The sequence below is a fragment of the Chaetura pelagica genome, unplaced genomic scaffold (genome assembly GCF_000747805.2).
Source record: "Chaetura pelagica isolate M959 unplaced genomic scaffold, ChaPel_1.0 scaffold1048, whole genome shotgun sequence".
NCBI lineage: Eukaryota > Metazoa > Chordata > Aves > Apodiformes > Apodidae > Chaetura > Chaetura pelagica.
In genome coordinates this window covers 556160-575683 of record NW_009954300.1, presented here as the reverse complement: position 1 = coordinate 575683, position 19524 = coordinate 556160, and the positions used below count along the sequence as shown (strand labels likewise).

At 38.5% G+C, this 19524-nt stretch overlaps 1 protein-coding gene across 2 annotated transcripts in view; it reads right to left on the bottom strand.

Moving 5' to 3' along the window:
- The window catches only part of ATXN7L1 (ataxin 7-like 1), a 112771-nt gene that overhangs the window by 3181 nt on the left and 90066 nt on the right, over positions 1-19524 (bottom strand). For both annotated transcript variants that reach the window (XM_010003842.1, XM_010003843.1), the window contains exons 5-10: positions 17007-17089; positions 15896-16152; positions 13473-13665; positions 10933-11054; positions 6899-7850; positions 2638-2712 (exon numbers count right to left, since the gene is read on the bottom strand). In XM_010003842.1, the coding sequence (XP_010002144.1) occupies positions 2638-2712; positions 6899-7850; positions 10933-11054; positions 13473-13665; positions 15896-16152; positions 17007-17089 (1682 nt within the window). The remainder of the gene's footprint in view (positions 1-2637; positions 2713-6898; positions 7851-10932; positions 11055-13472; positions 13666-15895; positions 16153-17006; positions 17090-19524) is intronic.

Sequence of the window (19524 nt, the reverse complement as noted above, 5' to 3'; positions counted from 1 at the left end):
AGGGAAAAATAATATTTTTTTAAAAATTAAAGCAACAATAGTTGGAAAACCAGGCATGCCTCTATGATTACAAGCCTCTGTTCAGGTCTCTAACAGATGCAGCAACATTCAAATGAAACACGATTTGACAACAATTTGTTTGAGTTAAGCCTGGCTGAGTTTAATGCAATGAGAGAGAGCAGAGCCACCACAGTTACCCTCACAATCCACCAGTCCCCCCAGGAGTACCTGAGAGTACAGTGTATTTCAGCAAGTGACTGAAAGAAAACTACTTGTGTGAAATCGAAACAACCACGGGGCACCTTTATCTCACAAGTCAGTTTATGGAAAACACCCAGTCACTGGCTGGTGGCAGGTGACTGACAGCACTGCCACGTGTCCTCGGCTCCGACTGGACACCTTCAGAAGGTGAGAGGGGAAGGGGCTTCCTCAGCAGGGCTTTCTCAGCAGGTGATCACAGGTTCAAACCAGACTGGCTGTACAGCCTGCTGCAATTTCCCAGTGCCTCCTTCTCACCCAGTCACTCAACCCCATGTTGAACTGAGGACCCGTCTCCCTTATCTTGAGAAACAAGAGTCTTCTCCTCCCTTCCTGACCAGGTAGGCCAGAGGACCTGCTCTACATGCAAATTCACCTTGACAGCTGCAATTCTACTTCAAACTGCATTGTTGAAAGTTTGATGTTCTGACTTGTATTCATGAAAACTTGCCTGATTTTTCCAACTATAAACCCCAGAGTATAGCAGATTTTCCCTGCCTACAGACCTTGCTTCACTTGGAGTCCCTGATCATCATGGTTATAAAAGCACTAATATTAAAAACAAGACAGCTCAGGTTCCCACAGTAATATCTTTACTGCCATAGCAAACGCTTGCAGATCCACTTATTGTTACCTAATTAATAACATCTTTATAAAGAAGTATTACAGCACAGTTTAAGACTAAAATTTTATTTAGAGACTATTCAGTTGCTAGATTGGGGATGAAAGCTGTCAACAAAGCAGCTCAGATTTATTTTGACAGTGACAAGCATTCATTAGATAGGTAAATGTTATTCATGGTTCCAAGTACTAAAATCCTGTGTTACAGTTAAAAAAAAAAAGTGTAATAAAACTTAATACATCTTGATTTCTTTTATATTTGTATTCTGAGCTCCACATTCAACTACCAAATGTGACTGAAACATATTTTTAACAATAAAAGAGTCTGTGGGGCTTGAAACAAGCAAGTACTTCTATTTTTGATAAAGTTAAAGAAACAGACAAATGAAGAGCTCAGTAATAGCCTCTGTTTACATAAAGCTGCCACAAAATTAATGCTTTGTGCTGTTAAGTTTTTCCCTATGGGACCTAGGCAACAGATCCCAACAAGCTCTGCTCCTTGGGTATTGTGTGCTTTATAGTAACAGTGGTGCCAGAGGTTAAAGCATAAAGATTTCTGTACTTCAGAACAGCTTTATCCCATGTTTGTTACTGGCAGCTGGATGACAGTGTCACAGAGCAAAATGCCAGTCCCTAGAATTCTGAAGAAACTTTCCACTTTTTTCCTTTCAGAGTAGTTTTTCCTACTTTGCATTCAGCACCAAGAAAAAAAAATAAATAAAAAAATACTGTTTGGCAGTTCATCTCAAGATATGAGTGATTCACAATATTTTTAATGGGGATACAGTTTTGGGTTATCATTAGTACAAGCCTACTATTCTCTTGCTGTGTCTGCACAGCAGAAACTAAGCAGCACAGCCATTTGGAATAACTACTCCTGCATAATTTAGCCAGAATACCTAAAATAATTCTATCATACTGACTGGTTGTACAGAAAAATCCTCTGTTTACTTGTAACTACACCTTGCTGAGGTGGGAAACCTTTTCATACCCAGGATGTCAATAATGAATTCCTGATAAACTACTCAACTTGGGAGAAACAGTAGGGGCCCTATTAAAAAAATAAACTAGCCTGTCAGGCCTCCAGACAGATGAGGGCTGGGTCACAGGTGAAGCACCCATCCTTGCAAAAAACCTGAGTGACAGAATTTATTATAATTATCTGACTAGGCATCTGTGTGATAAACAGCTATGGTGAGAGTACTAAGGATTTCTCGCAGTCTAAGAATTCAGATTATACTTAGCTTAGTGAGGCATTCAGATTAGTTTCTCTGAATAGTCAGGTGTCCTGTCTTCTCTGTCCTGTTTCTTTCCTCTCTTTGCTGCTCTCACTTTTGGCCTGTTTTTAAATGCTGTCCCTGCTATGCCAGTCTGGGGACTTTGCTGTGCCATCTTGCTCAGCAGGAGAAGTTGGATAAAAAAAACTTAGCTGGATCAGGATCACCTTAGCTGGATCCTGTGCAGTTTCTGCTGCTGCTGAGTTTGGATCACCAAAGCCAGTGAGCAGCACATAAGCCAACCTGAGGTGTACTACAGGTGATGAAATACAAGCAGAAAACTTGTTATTCATAAATCTCAGAGGGGAAAATTGCTGAAAAAAAAGTTAAGTGAGAGGAGAAATCTAATACTGGTTCACCAAAAGACCACTACTATAAAGAATTGTATCCACAGAAAAACTGTATTTTAAGGTTTTACAGTATGAAATATTTCAAAACTGCTTACAGACTACTTAAGTACACTTTTTTCAAAGCAACTTACTTGTCTGTTGTGTACGGGGTTTGATGTACTCGAAGGGCTGGATTGTGACAAAGCTACACTGCTATTTTTTCCAATCTGAAAGACATTAATTGAGCAGTAGTGAGAGGCGTGTTGTCAGTTAATGCAGATGCTGGTAATGGCCTTCCCTTTCCTCTGAAAAGTGGCACTAATTGCTTTGCCTTTGGAACACAGGTATTCGCTATTACAAAAGAGAAAGTTCTTCAGGTTGAATCATAATTCTCTCTCAGAGCCTGTATATTCTAAATAAACTCTTAAAAGGCATATAAATACTATTATAAATCAGAAAACAACATATGAAACAATTACCAGGAGAATACAGATTGTACAACCCCACCTCTCTAGTCCAAAATACTAGTTTCTCTAGTTACTGGGGTCAGTGAGTGCAGACAGTCAGCAACTGAAACAGCGAGGTCACAGACTTCTCCCCAGGGGACCTTCCCCACTCCTCGGGAGTTTAAAGCCAGTGGCCAAGCACCACAGAATGCCCCAAGTTACTCCATTTTCTTCCAGATAGAATCTTTGTTTATTATTGCTCAATAAAGCAAATAATAACCAGAAGAATCTAACTCCATAGGTTTAACTTGCAATTGCATTTACTGCAATTTGATAGTATATATAGATACATACATACATTTTAAAAGTACTTCCTTAAAATACTACAACATTGAATCTGCATGTTTCAGTGCTGGAGAGATGACAGCACTCTGCACAGGCAGTCTGTCTTAGGTTTTGCTACAACCCATAAACATAGTGTAGATATTTCTGTTTCAATACAAAATGGAAGACAGCTGTTGAGTCTCAGGAGCATTTCCCCAGGGGTCACAAGGCTGATAAAAATTAAGCACGGACATCTGCCTGCAAATGGCAGGTGACTGGAGTCTGAATAGTTATTCACAAGGTGAATGGACTTCAACTAATATCAACTTTGATAGTTTGATGGAGAAGCAGCAAGGACCTGTCTTCTAAACAGTCAGAAAAGTGGTTGGAAGTTTTGGACCGAACAGATAGGACTGTAGCATTGGCTGGCAGGGTTTTCACCAACATCATAGTTTTCTCCCTCCCTTCTGCAACATCATCAGTTATTTTGCCATTACATATATATAGTGTAAGGTAGCCTTTGTCTCCCTCTCCATAAGTGCCCTTCGTCACACAGTGACTGTTTAAACAAAGTGTTCCTTATTCACATTCAATCCAGAATAAATGCTTGAAGTTTTTATTTACAGCCAGTTCTGAAGGCAGCTCCCATTGTGCACAAAGATTAAAAGGGCAGGCCTCTGCCTACCCCGCTGCTGCACATGCCACAACTGCTCTCTAGGTAGCACTGTGCTTTCCTTCAATATACAAATCTTGACTAAAGATACACAACCTTGTAAAACCTTTCCTAGCCATGTAGAACATCATGACATGCCTGCAAACTTCTCTTCTCTACATCCACCACTAAAATATTCATAAACCCCTTCCATAACATATGTCCATCTTTAAATGAGAAAACAGCCACTAGGAAATGGACTGGCTGAGATCCTAGAACCAAGAGAGGGAAAGTTACACCTCTAGGCTTTAATTCCTTCCGTGCTCCTACAGCTAACAGACTGACTCTCTGCATAAGATGAAGCAAGGAGCAGTGCAGCTCACAGCACTCTGGTGGCTTCGAGCTGCTTGATCATCCTGTCCTCCTTCAGAGCTGGAAAGGCGGCACTCCAGGACAGAAGGGTAAATAAGTCAGACTGAACAGTTACAGCACTCAAGTGAAAATAAAATAGATTCCCAGTTGTGTTGGGTCTTTAATAATGGGAACACCATTTCAAAAGGGACTCGGGTGAGGCCAGGATTCAAGTATCTTTTTGGTTTTTTTCTTTTAAAAATAAAGCCTACTTCAAAAGTCAGTGGTTAACACTTTCAGTTACTATCTATTGGGGCCAGGCTTGAATTCAATTAGGAAAAAAAACCAACCAACAATCACCACACAAACCCAGGCCTATTCACGGGTCACTTGAGCTTTTTTTTTTTCTGTGTTCTTATTCTCTTAATTTAATTTGCCCTATTACATCAGGGAACAGGAGCAAGATTTTAAGTAATACTGATTTTCTGTGGAATTTGTAGTGATTCCAGTTCCAGAACACAGCAAGTCAAAACAGCAGAGCTGAAAATGATTTCAAGTATTGTATTCTCCACAGCTTCAATATTCACACACCAAGTATGTAACAGTGTTTGACCTGTATGCTTAAGTGGGTACAAATCTCATTTATTTGTAGTATAAATAAACAGTAGAAAATGTCTGTTACCACATACAATTCAGGATTCTTGTCACAAAGACAATTAGCTGCCAACCAGACATCTGAAATACAATAAACTCCACTTTACCAACCAGACATCTGAAATACAATAAACTCCACTTTACCTCCTATTTTTGATTATCAGTCTAGCTCCAGAGACTAGTAGTGTAAGAGGAAAGTGTCACCAGCCTTTACATATATATATATACTCACATATATGCACGTGTACCTATGTATGTGTCTGCACCTGTACATGTATATAAAGATATTATGTTTAAAAAATCTGTATATCATTACACTCATTGCATATATTTAAACTGTTACTTAAGTAAATAATACAGAAATTAAGGAAAAAATATTAGTACGAATTACATATTCAGAAATATTCAGAAATGACCTATGATTCTTTATTGTTTATTTACTTCCATTACTGTGCAACATGCTGAAATACATCACAAATTGCAACAGGAATGTCCCACAGGAACAGATTTAATCACTCAAGGTGTCAGAATTTGAACTCAGAACCTCTTGCATCTATCTGTATGACTTCCTCAAACCACACTAGTTACAGTTACAATCTACATACTGTGAAAAGAGGATGATACTACTCCTCATTTCCTGCTGCCCGTGTTTGTACCAAAGTAGCAACTTGTATTTATTTTTTCTTCCCATTTGAGGTCACTTATCTCAGCACAATTCAATGTTTTTGGACACACATATATTTAAATATCAGATGTGTCACAGAAAGAAGAATTTACAGCATCCTCCACTGACTTCAGTGACTTAAACATTAGTTCTGCTTGTAAAACACATTTAAAAGGCTTAAAATAGAAAGACAATGCCACTACCCATTTTTAAAGGCCAAACAAATAATCTCAGTTCCACCTCTGCTGGAAATGGGAGAGAAAAGACAACATTCTTTGAGACCTCCCTTTCGTCTGCTATACCGGTTCTAGAATTTATTTCCTTCTTCCACTCCCATTTCTGTCTGCTACTACCTATAGATTGCCTTGCCCAAGATCTTACCTTGTTCTGGAGTGTTTCACAAATAAAAAAATTCTCCTAAGCTACCTTATCTGGATTTTCTGAGGTATTTGTTTTCTGTGTTTTTGTCTTCCAGATGCCAGGGCCAAGCTTTGTTTTCTGTGCAGTGCACAGCACTGAACATGAAAGCAGAATGAAATAGATGATCATTATAAAGATCACGTTGGCAGCTTTTCCACCATATTGTAATTCATACATACTTTTGTCTTTAGTTAGCATCACTGAAAGAGAAGTCAAAGGGCTGTTGCTAGTGACCGTAGAGTAAGAGTGTGGAACCTTATCTGTTGCACTGGCTTCAATATTCTAAACAGATGCACATCAAAAAAGATAACCAAATGTCCACTAAAGGTCATCTGATTAAGGTCCTAATTTCTTAATTTTTCCAGTTTCAAACAGGAAACAGCATCTGAGGTCAGGCTTCTCAGACTCTCCCCAGGGGAGTGGTAGATGGAAGTGTTTTACATGAGAGAAATGAGAAGACTTGCATAATATTAAAGAAATTAATCAGCAACAATTTGGGAAAAGTAACAAACAGAAATGCTGACTCATCTTCCTGTTTTAATGACACAATTTATTTCAGAGAGATGAGAATTAAGATTAAAAAATAATTAAAAAAAATTATGTATCCATTCTGGACGTTCAGTTTTACTTTCAGGGACACAAATGGTTACTTTATTAGTTGAATTAAAAAGTCTCATAGGAATATTTTAAGAAAGTAGATATATATTTTTTTTTAACTCTCAAAGCGTCTTTCTATGACTGGTACAAAAGAAATACAAATATGTTTCTGTATTAACCTAGAAAGCAAGCTGTGTGATGAGGAACAATCTGAAGCAAACATAGCATTTTCTTTTCAGAATGCATGAAGTATTTCAAGTAAGTCAGACATGACCTGCAAAAAAATAACTGGAAGAGTCCCTTACCTGCCGAGAGATGGAGCTGCTTGTAGGATCTGGCACCGCAGAAATAAGGTTGGCAGTGCTCTTTCTGTGAACACTATTCATACCAGGCATTTTAGTGATTTTACAGGCTTTGCTACTAGAACTAGAGTTTTTACGTTTTTTTCCTTCTGATTTGTCGAACGAAAGGGGTAGAGAAGACACTGCATTATGTGCTCCCAGGGAGTGGTCCCCTGAGTGGTGCACGAGAGAAGATACAGACAGGTTAGAAGAGTCAATACTGCTGACTACCATGCTCATGTGTTTCACTGAGTCTGTGGAACTACTTGATAGTGAAGTCCGTCCTGAGGGCTCCGATTTGGCACTGAGTGGGCTTGTTCCATTATTTGTATTGTGCACAGACATGCTGTTGTAGGAAGATGTAGCCTGATAGGAGTTCAAAGTTGAACTGGGGTTCAGGACACAGTTCTTTTTGTGGGACCCTGAAAATGAAGACGAGGAAGATGTCTGCAAAGATAACGAGGATGATGAGGATGATGAGGACGACTGCGGCTTCTTCTTTTTGTTACTTGAAGACTCATCACTCCGAGATGACAGGTCTTTCACTTTTGAGGATTTGCTGGTTTTTGTTTTGGAAGGCTTGTGGGACGGGGAAGGGATGACTGCTGGCACTGGTGACACAGCTGATGGTGCCTTAAAAGTTGAGTCCATGATGCTTAGGCTTGCAGCCCCATGAGGAAAAGCTGTAGTGTGTGACATGATGGAATTTGTATCTGACGTTGTCACAAAGGCTGCATTTGATAACATGGCTGATGTCATGATGTAAGAAGAAGAAGTGATTCTTGAACTGATCGGTGTTGAAGGAAGATACACTGCACTGGGGTTGCTGAAAGGCTGCAAGACTGATGCTGAAAAAGGAGTGGAGACATGTGCAGCTGGAGAAGGCATGGGACTATCTGCCGCAGGAGGAATTTTCCTAAATAGAGAAGGAAAAAAAAATAGAAGATACATAGAAATTCCATCCTAACAATGCAAATAGGAAATGACTTCTGCAAAGTACTGCCTTATTCAAAAAGTAAAACTTTTGAACTTTTGAAACTTAGTACATTCTTTTTCCTACCAGTGACATACATTTTAATATTCACAGATTGAAATCAGCTCTGCATTCTACAACAGCTTAGAAAGGCTTTTACTTCTGATTTTCTCCCCTCCTTTTTAAACTTGCAATTCCACTGTGAGATTCTTTGCGAATTAATACAAAGAACAAAACCCGAAACACGTGTGCTTTAATATTGTAAAGATTTGGGAAAGTTGCATCACAAGGTTTATTTTCCTAAAAAATAATTTTGAAGTGAGGCACATCAAACCTGTGAAGGCAGAAGAGACCTAACCCAAGGTGATGAGATGAAGAACTAGGCAGCATCATTCTCCCTATAAAATTGTGTCATGGCACATGAGCCCTGCACTGTGTAACTCAAGTCAAAACAGAACTGAGCTCCACTTCAGCACAAGTGCCCCAGGCAGCAATTAAGTGCATAGTGTAACAATTTAATAACTTTATTACAAATTTAATTTTCCTTTCTTCCTCTTCTATTTTACCAAGCAAAAAATGTTCTAGTCAAAATGTTTCATTTATTACATATGTTTTGCCTGAAAGTTCAAGTTGTGAAACAGTTTCAGTATCAACCTAAACACACAGGTTAGATTTGATGAGGCTGGTAAATTAGCCAGACTGGGGGTTTGTGAAGCACTTAATGACTGAACTTAAAAGAGCAAAAGGAGAAAAGCTCATCCCTTTCCCAATGCAGGGCTATTCCCAGCAGCTCATTTGAGAGCTGGTTAGATGGGATTAACCAGGTAAATTATTGATTAATTTCACTGACATTGAAAAATTGACAAAATATTAAACAATGCCTTTTAGATAAGCTTTAGAACTAGTTGAATATTGTTCTGAGAATAAATTTCAATAATATTGCTTGTGAAATTAGTAGAATGTATTAACATTCTTTTCAGCCACCTTCTTCAATTATTTTATCTAGTCTCATGTTAACAAGGAACCAGACTTTCATACTGTGTCTTGGAAAATTATAATGTGAGCTTTTCTCATTATTTAGACTAAAATTTAATTCATAGTTTAATCCTATTTCTCTTTGTTAAGAACCTGTGCATCACCATAACTCTGCCCTTGTTATACTCACTACTCATACCTTCTCAGTTTTTAAAGGCTTACTCTTGCCCTCAAAGAAGTATGATAAAAGAGCAGCACTGGGTGTGCTGTTTTATCACAAATCAAATCGTAATTACAAGTGTTCTCTCCCAGTATTCTTCCTATGGAGCCTGCCAGAGAACACTGCTTATGGCACAAGGACATAAGGGATTACATACAGCCAGAAACGTGGAAGTCCCACTGCCTGTGACTTGTTAAGCCAACACAGCTGCTTCTCAGATCTGCTCCTCAGTTTATTTTTAAAGAAGGGCCGAAATTCTCACCCACCTTTGTAAAGTACTTTGAGAAGCAGGGATAGAAAGTATTTTGTAAATGTCATTATCATTCTCAAAACATAGCCTTGCATCCCTGGACCTTTTAGCCACTGCTACAGTGCTGCACTAGCACTGGGTATAAAGTAACAGCTTTACAGGAACCCCTACTTGGGGAAGACAGGAAAAGATCAGTCCAGAGGGGGGTTGAGGACAGTAGAAGATATGATAGGGGTTAAGCACTGTGAGCTTCCTGTGTTATACAGACAAGTAAGTATGGATGGAAGTCATTAAAATATTAGACATTACATAGACAGCTAGAATTTGGGAAAACATTCACAATTGGATTTAGTGGGAGCAGGATGAGCCTGTTTATTTATTGTATCATATAACTACTGTGGAGCTTATTTTTGTTTTTTTTGTGATAGTAGTGGTACTAGTGACACATTTTCTCAGGTGCCTGAGTATCTTTTCTCCTGACAGAATCAACAGATAACAAGTTTTAATCTTCCTTTCTAAGGAAATCAAATGAGTTTTATTTGTGGAAGGCGACTGACACTAGTTAACAGCCACATTTATGAAGTAGGAGAGAGGAACCTTTTGCATGATCTGTCTTCTAAACAGACATGAAACTGGCCCTTTTACAGCAAACCCAACCATTTCCAAACTATGTCTCCCAGCACAGTAGCACTGTTATCATCAAGTTACCAGGTTAGTCAGACAAGCCAAGCTTTAGTGTTTAAAAAATATATTTAAATAAAAATCAAACCTTGTTTATCTAATGGCTGGCATCCAATGAATATAACACAGTCCTGATAATAAACAGTGACATGAAACACTGCACTTTAGTGTCATTACATTGGAAGAAGAATGCATATTCTGTAGCAGAATACCCCGGAAAAGAAAAAAAAATCTTATCTGCAGATGCCATGAGCTTTTCAAATATATGTATTTTTTGAAGAATCAGCAGCTTTTTCAGAAGTGCAGTCTTTTTTAATGTATCTGTGTAGCTAAAGCTTATAGTGCTTGGAACCTGAATTTGCAATATACTGGTGCTTCAATAGTGAATAATAATAAAAATATTTAGACCTCAAAGCCAGTGAGGGCACCATGGACTAAAAAAACTATGATGTTCCATCTTACACATAGGCAAATGTGTGTGTACTGAGTTCCTTATCTTACCAGTCTTATGGAGCAAAGCCTGAATGGGTGACTTGGGTGCATGATACGGCTACAAAATCTAGGCAAAATCTAAAATGATATGATATCAAAATATACCTCCAAACTCAGAAAACACCAAGCTTTAGTGCTTTCAAGTAATGTTAACAGAACCACCACTGAATTGCTCCTCCCTAGTTTCAGAGGGATTAAAAAAAAGTCCTAAATCTGACAGAAATTTACATGGGAGTAGGAGATTGTTGTGTTGTGCTGCAATTCCTTAACAGAGAACATTTGTACTTGTATGACTGCAATGTCTCAATACAGAGGTTTTACAAACGCTTCCCATGGAGTGTTTCACTTAGATGTTTTACAGAATTAAAATTGTTAAACTAACGACCAAGTGTAGAAATCTCACTTACTTCCACATCTGTGAGTTCAAGTGTTTTTCTACCATGGAGTTTAGTGCGAATCGAAAATGGTCCCATCTTCTGTCAAAGACATAGTACCCTCTTCCCATTAAGCGACTACCATAGGAACAAAACTGAAAGAAAAGATATTGCAACATTGTTTATTTATGAATATTTCTACATTATAAAACAATTAGCCCTTAGAGATACAGCAACACCTTTGTAATTTGTATCATGCATGTAAAGCACCTTTAAAAAGGTGTTTTTCACTGTCTACAGCATCAATACTTTTTGCATGATATATGAAATGTGTCCATAATGTTTCAGCTTAGTGTCAAGTACACTTCACAGTTCACTAACAAGTCAGTTTACTGTGTGACATGGGAAAAAACATAAATGCTGAGGTACTGTTAAGGAAGCAATTCTGGCTAATAACACCCTTACTGCCTCAGAAAGACATTTACACTGTTCTGTGCCCAGTGAATCTCACAATTGTGTAGCAGGAATAAAAATATAACTGAAGAGGAAAAAGGTGCAATGGGAGCATCTTTAGTATGAATTTAATTCACAAAAAACCCAGTGATATTTCATTAAAAAAAATAAATTATCATCCATGGTACCTGCACTACAACAGAGCATTGGATACACTCTTCACAGTGTATGAAAAGCATCTAGAGGAGTAGCAAATATTTTGAGAATTCTGCAGAGCTCAGGAGTATTTGCACTGCTTCCTCTGGAGAACTTCCTGCCAAGTCCTACTACACTGAAATGGCATGATCAGGAATCTACCCTTTCTTCAGTTCAGTCTTACTGATCTCACAATACGTGGAGAACTGCCACCACGCCTGTTTGTGGGAGAGAAACCTGTCATAAATCATCTTCAGAAAACAAGACAATTCTGCATCATGCAGGGATCAAGTCACACAAGTTCTGACTGAGAGCAGAAGCTACTGATGCAGCAGAAAAGCATCAGTTTAAAGTACTTTTCAGCTTAATGGACAGCAAGTGGTGACTCTAACTGTTTATCTTAAGTCTGTCACACAACAAAGTTGAAGAGATTAATTAAAACCAGCACCTAAGTTGACCAACTAGTCTAACCTCCTACTATCCCAGATCAGTTACCACTAAGAGGTAGTTTAAGAAGCTCTCTGTTACTCCCACCTAGGTGGGGAGGGACTATGTAAGGAAAAAAGTCCACTTCAATATGAAATTTAGCAAGTTAGCATGAACTGTGCTGCAGGTGATTTACACCACCCTTTCTGACTTCACATTGGTAGGGACTCAGAACAGTTGCACTATCAGTAACTGATTCAGTTGAGAGATGCTTGGATTTCAACAAACAGATGAGTCAGTGGGATTTGGCTTGAAACAGAACTAGGATCCTAAACCAAAATAACTATTGACAGCTATGCCTCACTGATGATGCCTGAATTTAGATTTTTTTTTATAATTGTGGGGACATACATGCAATAAGCCTTCCATTTTTAATTCATAAAGAAACAGCCAGCAAAAATGAAGTAAAACACAAGAATACCAAGGAAGCAGGAGGTTACTGCATATTATAGCATTCTATAGACTACATTAACTCTTACTTTCTGTGGAAGAACCAAATACAGAATTTCATCTGACAGTCATTTTATGTTCAGCTCATACTTTTTCCTCGTGTCTGACAGTAACAAGCTCTCCTTTGCCCTAGGGAATATAGACAATGCTACAGCTACCACACTGTTGGGTTTATTTTGCAAATCACATGAAAAACACATAAGTAAAGTCTTCATTAATTTTATTCCTTGGCTAAACTTTTATGAGAACTAACTCCTTGGAGGTTCAAGAGTTCTCCCATTCCTTCTTGGCTTGTGCAGTGTAAACAGATTCATACTGCAGAGATAATGCCACAAGGCAGCTCTTACTACTTACAATGAGATTTCTGACTAACATGGGAGAAAGACAAAAACAGTGCCAGAGAAGCACATACTTATGCCACCACCAGAGCAGATGGGCTAGGCTGTGCTCTAGACTTTCCATTTTTAGATGAATGAAGCAATAGCTTCTAAGTCCACATACACTCACATAAAGGATATTTAATTACTGCTCCAAACCAGACTACAAAAACCAGCAAAGCACTATAATAACCCTTTGCCACCATGATTTTCAGAACTATAACCAATTGCAAGGTACAGTTTTGTAAAAACTATGATAACAAAGAGTTTACCTGTTTATGTCACATTTAGAACAATGCAACTTTTCTCAGTTCAGCAGAATTACACCCAACTTGCCATCTACTGAGAGAAAAACCTAAAATAGAACTTCTGATTTTCTACTGCTCATCCTGTCCTGCATCCCAGCAATGTTTGTCACATGCACTGACCAGCCTTGTCGTCTTACCTTACCTCATCCATACCTTTTTCTGTCAAGTGCATTTGTTTTCTTTAGAATACAGTTTTCAGGATGTAAGGTCCTCATTCCTTCTGTATTTACTAAATTGCTTCTTTTTTCTCCCTCATCTAATTACATAAGAATAGCTGCAAGGCATGGCAGAGACAGACACATACCCCAAGAGGTCTGGGATGGTGTCCAGAAAAATGACAGTCTAATTTCTCAGATTCTTCAGCTCCATCCACTTCTCCTTCATCACTGGACAATCTGCTTGTTAAATCTCCTCCCATGGAAGGCAGTGGCAGTTCTGGTACATACCCACTGTGGTTTGAAGAACTGTTGCTGTTTATGCTATTTGCAGATGATGGTCTAGAAGGAGAATACACATTTAAATCATCAGTGTTCAAAGGCTCTGCAAACCTAACCTGCTGGGGTCAAGCATCAAAGCAAATTACACCAGAAATATTCATATAAAGGAGGATGCTACTGTACAGAATAGCTGACATTTGGTCTTGTCAGAAATAGATTGTGGGTTATCATCCAGTTAATGTTAGCAGAAGCACCTTTCTATTGTCTGAGAGTTAAAGTTTGCCATGAGGTTAAGATCTCGAGAGAGGGAAATTACATTAAAAAATGGAAACAAAAACCAGACGTGTGTAATTTTCTTACTTAGCACCATTACTCTGCTTCTTGATTGATTCCAAGGGTCCAATTATGAATTTCTATTTCATACAAAAATACTACTGAAATTAGTTTTTCAGTGTTTAGCTGACACCCTCTAAAGCTAGATTAATAACTGGTAGGACCTCTTAGAGCACGTAGATTTTCTTTACCTTTGTCTAAAATCCAGTAGAACAAAGTGAGAAAGCCTGTGCACCACAGGGCACAATGGTGCCTTGACTTTCAAAAGCAGCTTGGAAATAAACCAGATTACAAGTGGGGGTGAAAATGATTCTCAATTACAGTCTGTACAACCAAGTATGAATGTGGCAATCTCTAAGGTTGAAGGAGATGTCTGCACTGAAGAGGGTCTTCAGCTATTGGTCAATTTCATGAATTCATGCTATCAGGACACCCCAGTCACTAAGACTGTGGACAGATGCCCTCTTCTGAACTGAGCAGGGATTGCTCAACAACGGCTGTCAGCTAGAAATAACTGCTGCAGTTGCTGCTGCAAGGGATAGATTGTGTGAGTGCTCCTCAGCCTTCAGGAAAAGTCAGCCAGGTCAAGCCAAGTCACCTTCAGTGAAGCCAGCAAGCTTTCCCCCAGCAGAGCAGGGAGCACTCACGTAACCTCTTCCAGCAGCAGAGCTGCAGGCCTGCTGGCGCCCAGCAGAGAGGTAGAGAGGCTTTCCTCTGGCACAGCTGCTTGCAAAAACACACAGGAGGACAGAACAGAGGCTCTGCAGCAGAAACAGAAGTGTAGATTGTACCAACATAACACATGACTGCTAAAATCCTCCTTCTCCTGTACCTTTGCTGAACTGCATCTCAGTTTTGTTTCTTGGACTGTAAGGCCTGCTAAGAACAATGCCTGCCTGTCCCTCTGTGCACGGACTGTGTAAGGTCAGTCCTTTTACATGAAACATGCAGGTTTCTCACCAGTTTATTTCATTGTCCTTTCACTCAAACCCTGTAAGACCCACCTCTGACACTGCATGAATAAAATTTCATTACGGCTTGATGAACACAGAGAAAACATTGGAAATGGCTGTCTCTGTGAGACTTGAGATAGCACACACAAAAACCTCTATTTGAAATAGGGACTATCTTAGAACAAAAGCCCCAGAATGGGCACCCAATTCTGATCAAGGCTTCTGCAAAGAAACTAAATAACAAGCAAAATAAATAAAAACAAAACTATTTTACTATTTTATCTCTACCTACTCCAGCCAAAACTAGTAAAGAAAAAAAAAATAAATCCCAGTCAACAGAACAAAATATATGGTAAGTTTACTAGAGGACAAGTAGAATTCAGTAGCTCCAATACATCATCCGTTTTTCTGAAGGGATGTATTTAGAAGTTTACATTCTTTTTCTGAAGACTGTTTTTGCCCTTTACAAGAAAAATCTTCAAAATGAGAAAAGACATGCTATGGACAGTTTCAGATCAACAGTTTTAAGAAAAAATACTGCTTTTTTCCAAGCCATTCCACTGATGCAACTGGGGAAGTATTTGCAGAGAAAAATTCTACATAAATGTTAAGAACTTCACCACTGGTACCGGCCCTGATTAATGTAAACAGACTCTTATTTCCAAAAGTATCAGAGTAATTAAAATGTAAACTTTCCTAATTATTTCTGGCAATTTCAGAAAAAAAAATAAATAAAAAAATACAGTTAGTCTGAGATTCCAATCAGAAGGTGGACATGACTCCTCACCTCATTCCCAACCAGATTACAGGCTGCCATGGTCAGATTTAGGTTAATGTAACAGTATTCTATCTTCTGCTGCTAAGAGAAACTCTTATCAGAATATGTTCTAACATGCAATAGCCTAAAGAAATACTAAATGCTTATACAACAAGCTGTATGAAAGACTATGACATTTCTTACAGCACCTTCAGAGTGCAACATTCCACACTGGAGAACTGTTTACCTGGGAAGTACAGAATTTGGTGGTCTAGATTTTGCAGGAGATGTTACTTTAGATTCTTGCCCAGAGTTCACTGAAGATCCTGACAGAGAGTCTTGTGCTGGTGTGGGCTGGCTCTGATAGCTTTCCCTTACAGATGGTGGATGCTCTTTGTCTTTTGCAACTTCTTTTTCCCTGGATCGAGCTTTGTGTTCAGCTAGAAGGATGTCAAACTGTTTTTTACGGCCTGGAACTGCTCGTCGATGATTAAGTGAATGAGTCTAAAAATAGGGTGGTTAAAAAGCATTTGTGTGTGCATGACATTGTTCATGAGTCTTCTATTCTTCTGATACACCAAAACTCTAACAGATCAAATCTACTTCAAACAACTTTAGCCACAGTTACGGAAATAAAGGTGCTTTTCCACGTTATCTTTGATAATTTATGAAATCACTCTTTAAGAAATGCCAACATTAAAATTACTTTTGCAACAGTTTTTATCTAATAGAGTCTATTGACTTACCTTTTCAGAACAGAAAACAGAATTCCAAGAATTTTAAAATATTAAGAAATAACATCATTGTAGCTCTTAACTTCCAATGAAAAACTGATTTCCTTGGATTGAAAAATGCGAGTACAGTTTAAAGCAAATTTAACTGATCATCTCTACTGACAAGCAGCACATACACATATAAATGTTCATTATAAATGTCTTATGTTGCTGCTACTTTTTGACACGAGACTTACTACTATCACAAGGGCAGCCTCCAAGTAATTTATTATACCAAAAACGTATTAATTATTCTCCTAAAAACTGACTATACTTCAACAGTGTTGCATATACGAACCAAAAAAAGGTGCATTTTAAGTAACACTTGTGCTTCTACATGAAACATTAATGCTTTTTGCATAACAAAATGACAAGAAAAAAATACATCTTTTTAGAAATATCAGTGGAATAATGCAGATGCTCTGATTCAAAGAAACTGAATTTCTCAAAGGAATTACCTGAAGACAGCGTCTGAATACCATACCCATTGTCTGTAAGACAGGAGCAGGTATGACCTCTCAAACTACCGTGGTAGGATTTAAACTATAACAAAGCATCTGATATTTTATCTTCTAAGAAAAGTACCTTGCAGGTGAGTGATCTTGTGCAAGGTTTCTTTGTTTCAGGATCCAGTACTCCACAGTGTTTATTTGGGTCAAATTCTCTTTCTGTTTGATGGGGGGTGGGGAGGGGTGGGGAGAAAAAGGAGAAAAAAATACATTAGAGAAATTTCAGAGTACCTATAATTTTTGCCAAATAGTACGTGATTCAACCAGGCTCAACCTGAACCCACTGTTCCCCAAATCAGCACCCCAAAATAGTGCATCACTCAGGATTGTGCATTATTTTTGTCCTTAGACGTTTCAAACTATTTAGAGCAGGATTTCAGACAGACTTCATGGAAATAAGTCTGCTTACAGAGCTGTGACCAGAGTGGCCCAAACACAGGACCAAGCCAAATACTGGCGTGTTCAATTCCCTCTCTAATGCTGCTGCCTCTGAGGCTGTGAAATTCAGCATCTGCAACCCTAGCTTCTGAGTTTGGCTAAGACACATACAGACTAAATATCACTAGTGGTTTGAAGAACGTTTCTTTGACTTACTCAAATTCAGAAAAACAGCCCATAGTGTCTCAAAAGTAAATGCAAGATTATCAGTGGCATTTTAAAAACAAAGTTTATCTAAATCTGTCCCCTAAATCTGTGTAAAAATAACATGTATGTAAATTCTGATTTCCCTAAGTGAAGGGAGGCATGGAGTTTCAAGTCTAAAGAGATACGAAAAGAAGACATTTACATGAGTTCTACTCCTGATTAACGTTAAAAGTGCATTAATATTTAATATGCAGTATTTGCATATTTCATTTTCATTAATTTTTTAGTATTTATATACCACAGATAGCATCACCTCCTTTAGGTTAAGTCAACACAGCTTTTGGGTTTGCACTATAGGGTTGTAACGAAACTACAGACCAAAAAAATCTACCATTCATCATATGTTTTAATTGGCAGACTGGTTTGCTTTTGTTTGTGCAATATAAACTATTTGCCTAAGCCTATTTTAACTATATATTAGTGTTGTATTCAGATATAATAAGCATTCCGTACTCAAATGTATTTAACATCTGATCTGAGGATCTGAAAATTCTTTAACAAACAAACAAATCAGAGCTAAGATGAAGACAGCAATTCACAGCTATGTTACAATGTTATGACAGCATCACAGCCAGCAGAACAGCTGGAAGAAACGCGAGGCCAAGCAGCCTACGTTGGACTGCAACTGTCATCCAGAAATCAGTTACTGGCAGTTTTGTGAAGTCTACTATATGGACTTAAAATTAGAATACAAACATCAACCTACTACCAGAGACATACAAAAAAGTGAGCTTGGAAAAAACAGTTGGCACTGGTTTTTTTTTGGTGAAATCTACAAAGGGACTGAAATCTGTGACAAGCGGTTGTCACTTCTGTGGCCTTTACACCACAACAGAAACAGAAAAGTAGCTGTGTATGACAGAATTTGATAAACATTTTTTTCTAGTTAATGGATTAAAATGCATGTTCATTAACTAAAGGACTTAATTATGCGCTCTCTCTCTCTCTCTTTTTTTTTTTTTTTATATTCCTATCAGTTTCCTGAATCACCCACCTAAAAAGCTTCCACTCAAACTAAACACCAGATGGACTACATGGACTAATGTGCCTTCAAATGAAAAATCCTGATGGTAATCATAAGGCTATGGAACGTGTTCTGAAAGTCACCAGGCAAGGGCTATTTTGTACCAACAAGGAAACACAATTCAAAAGTGCTCTGTTCGGGAGCATCCAGATTGCTCCTTGTCAGTAAGCCTGTCCCAGCCATGACAGACTTGCAGGACCAGATTTTAGGAAACTATATAGAGGTAAAATCAATAGAATGAATTATAGTCAGAAAAAATAAAAGCTTCCTCCCTCGACCAACCAACCAACCAACATCGTTTCCCTGAGAAACAGAAAATACTGAACAAACTGGAAACCACGTGTGGCTGTTCCAGGGAAATCATGAACATCTAATTGCCAGACAGATGTGCCTGGTTTGGGCAACACATTAAATGAAGATTATCACCTTCTTATCAATAATGAAATGCAGCTTCTGAGAACCTCTGTATTAGATGTGTAGCGTGAGAACCCCTGGACTCCTATGCACAGGCACAGCTTGAGGAAGCTGTTTCTCCAGAATGGACTCAATTTCTTCATGTTTGGTGGATGGAGCAAAGAGCATTCATTATAACCTCACTGAAAGAAGAGGAAGGGCCAGAACTGAATTGTCTCAAGCTCCTGTTTGCAACACAATGGATATTCTTGGTGTAAAGCGGGCATCTGCATTCTTTAAGTTCAGCCCAAAGAGAACAAGAACTAAGGAAGATTTAGGAAAAAAATAAATAAATTGGGGGTGGTTTGCTACTAGGGAACACTGATCCCCTTATGCTGCGCAGGTACAGACTGTCTTTTGTGGTTCCACAAGCTGTTTCCTCTCTCTAACCAAGGACAGTGCTCCTGAAAAGAGGGCAGGTTCATTCATCACCCAAACAACCACCAGCTCTCAGCAAAGAAAAAAAAAATTC